Source organism: Anarrhichthys ocellatus, unplaced genomic scaffold (genome assembly GCF_004355925.1).
Source record: "Anarrhichthys ocellatus isolate YVR2014 unplaced genomic scaffold, GSC_Weel_1.0 scaffold9779, whole genome shotgun sequence".
Taxonomy (NCBI): Eukaryota; Metazoa; Chordata; class Actinopteri; order Perciformes; family Anarhichadidae; genus Anarrhichthys; species Anarrhichthys ocellatus.
Window position 1 is genome coordinate 1 of NW_022289753.1, and position 1259 is coordinate 1259.

At 50.8% G+C, this 1259-nt stretch overlaps 1 protein-coding gene across 1 annotated transcript; it reads right to left on the minus strand.

The window, feature by feature from the left end:
* Nucleotides 1-17: 17 nt before the first annotated feature.
* LOC116380932 (diacylglycerol kinase delta-like) lies at nt 18-1253 on the minus strand. Its single transcript, XM_031842743.1, has 4 exons — nt 1030-1253; nt 815-922; nt 605-718; nt 18-517 (listed from the first exon to the last, which is right to left on the minus strand). Exons 1-4 carry the CDS (start codon nt 1108-1110, stop codon nt 338-340), a joined length of 483 nt encoding a protein of 160 aa, XP_031698603.1. The 5' UTR covers nt 1111-1253; the 3' UTR covers nt 18-337.
* Nucleotides 1254-1259: the final 6 nt, after the last annotated feature.

Below are 1259 nucleotides of genomic sequence, written 5' to 3' on the forward strand. Positions count from 1 at the left end.
GTACTCACCCTGTCTCTGGTGAGGGTCTGGTCTAGTACTCACCCTGTGTCTGGTATTGTTCTGGTCTAGTACTCACCCTGTCTCTGGTATTGTTCTGGTCTAGCATTCACCCTGTCTCTGGCAAGGGTCTGGTCTAGTACTCTCCCTGTCTCTGGTGAGGGTCTGGTCTAGTACTCACCCTGTCTCTGGTATTGTTCTGGTCTAGTACTCACCCTGTCTCTGGTATTGTTCTGGTCTAGTACTCACCCTGTCTCTGGTATTGTTCTGGTCTAGTACTCACCTTGTCTCTGGTGAGGGTCTGATCTAGTACTCACCCTGTCTCTGGTGAGGGTCTGGTCTAGTACTCATCCTGTCTCTGGTGAGGGTCTGGTCTAGTACTCACCCTGTCTCTGGTGAGGGTCTGGGTTCGGTTCTTGTGGATGATCTTGATGTACCCTGGAGGCTGAACCCAGGCCTCCCCGTCCACCTGCACCGGGACGCCTTCATCACCGAGGATCGTGATCTTCACCGTACGACACTGAGAGAGAGACAGACGGGGTCAGAGAGTCAGACGGACAGACAGATGAACAGAAAGATGAACAGACAGACAGACAGACAGGTGTACCTGTGCGATGCGGTGATGTTGCAGGTTGATGACTCGAGACACGGCCATCTGCATGCTGCCGAACACGGCCACCACCTCCAGGATCTTATCATCAAAGGAGGGAGCTGTGAACGTCTGAGAGACAGACAGGTGACACGATGAATAAACAGACAGACGGATAAACAGTGGAAGACATCAGATGACAGAGAGACAGACAGGTTCAGGTCTCACATCGTCCTCTTTGGTTCCTCCCCAGAAGTTGGTTCCCCCTGCGTAACTGGGGATGTTCAACACAGCGATGCCTTGAAGACTGGGGAGAGGGATCGGACGCCCATCACACTGTCCACACAAACACACACACACAAACACACGTTAGACCTGTGATGATGAGGATGATGATGATGATGATGATGTTTGGAGCAGCACCGGTTGGTTGTGGGTCTCACCTCCAATAGAACCTTCTGCTCCAGGTTCTTGTAGGTTCTGTGCAGCAGCTCTTTGGTTCCAAGAACTCCGTACCACATCATGTTCTTAGTCCGGCTCCTGAACACAAACCTCACTCGTAAAAACTACAAACCTCACTCGTAAAAACGACAAACCTCACTCGTAAAAACGACACTTTACTCATGCAAACTACAAACCTCACTCATACAAACTACAAACCTCACTCATACAA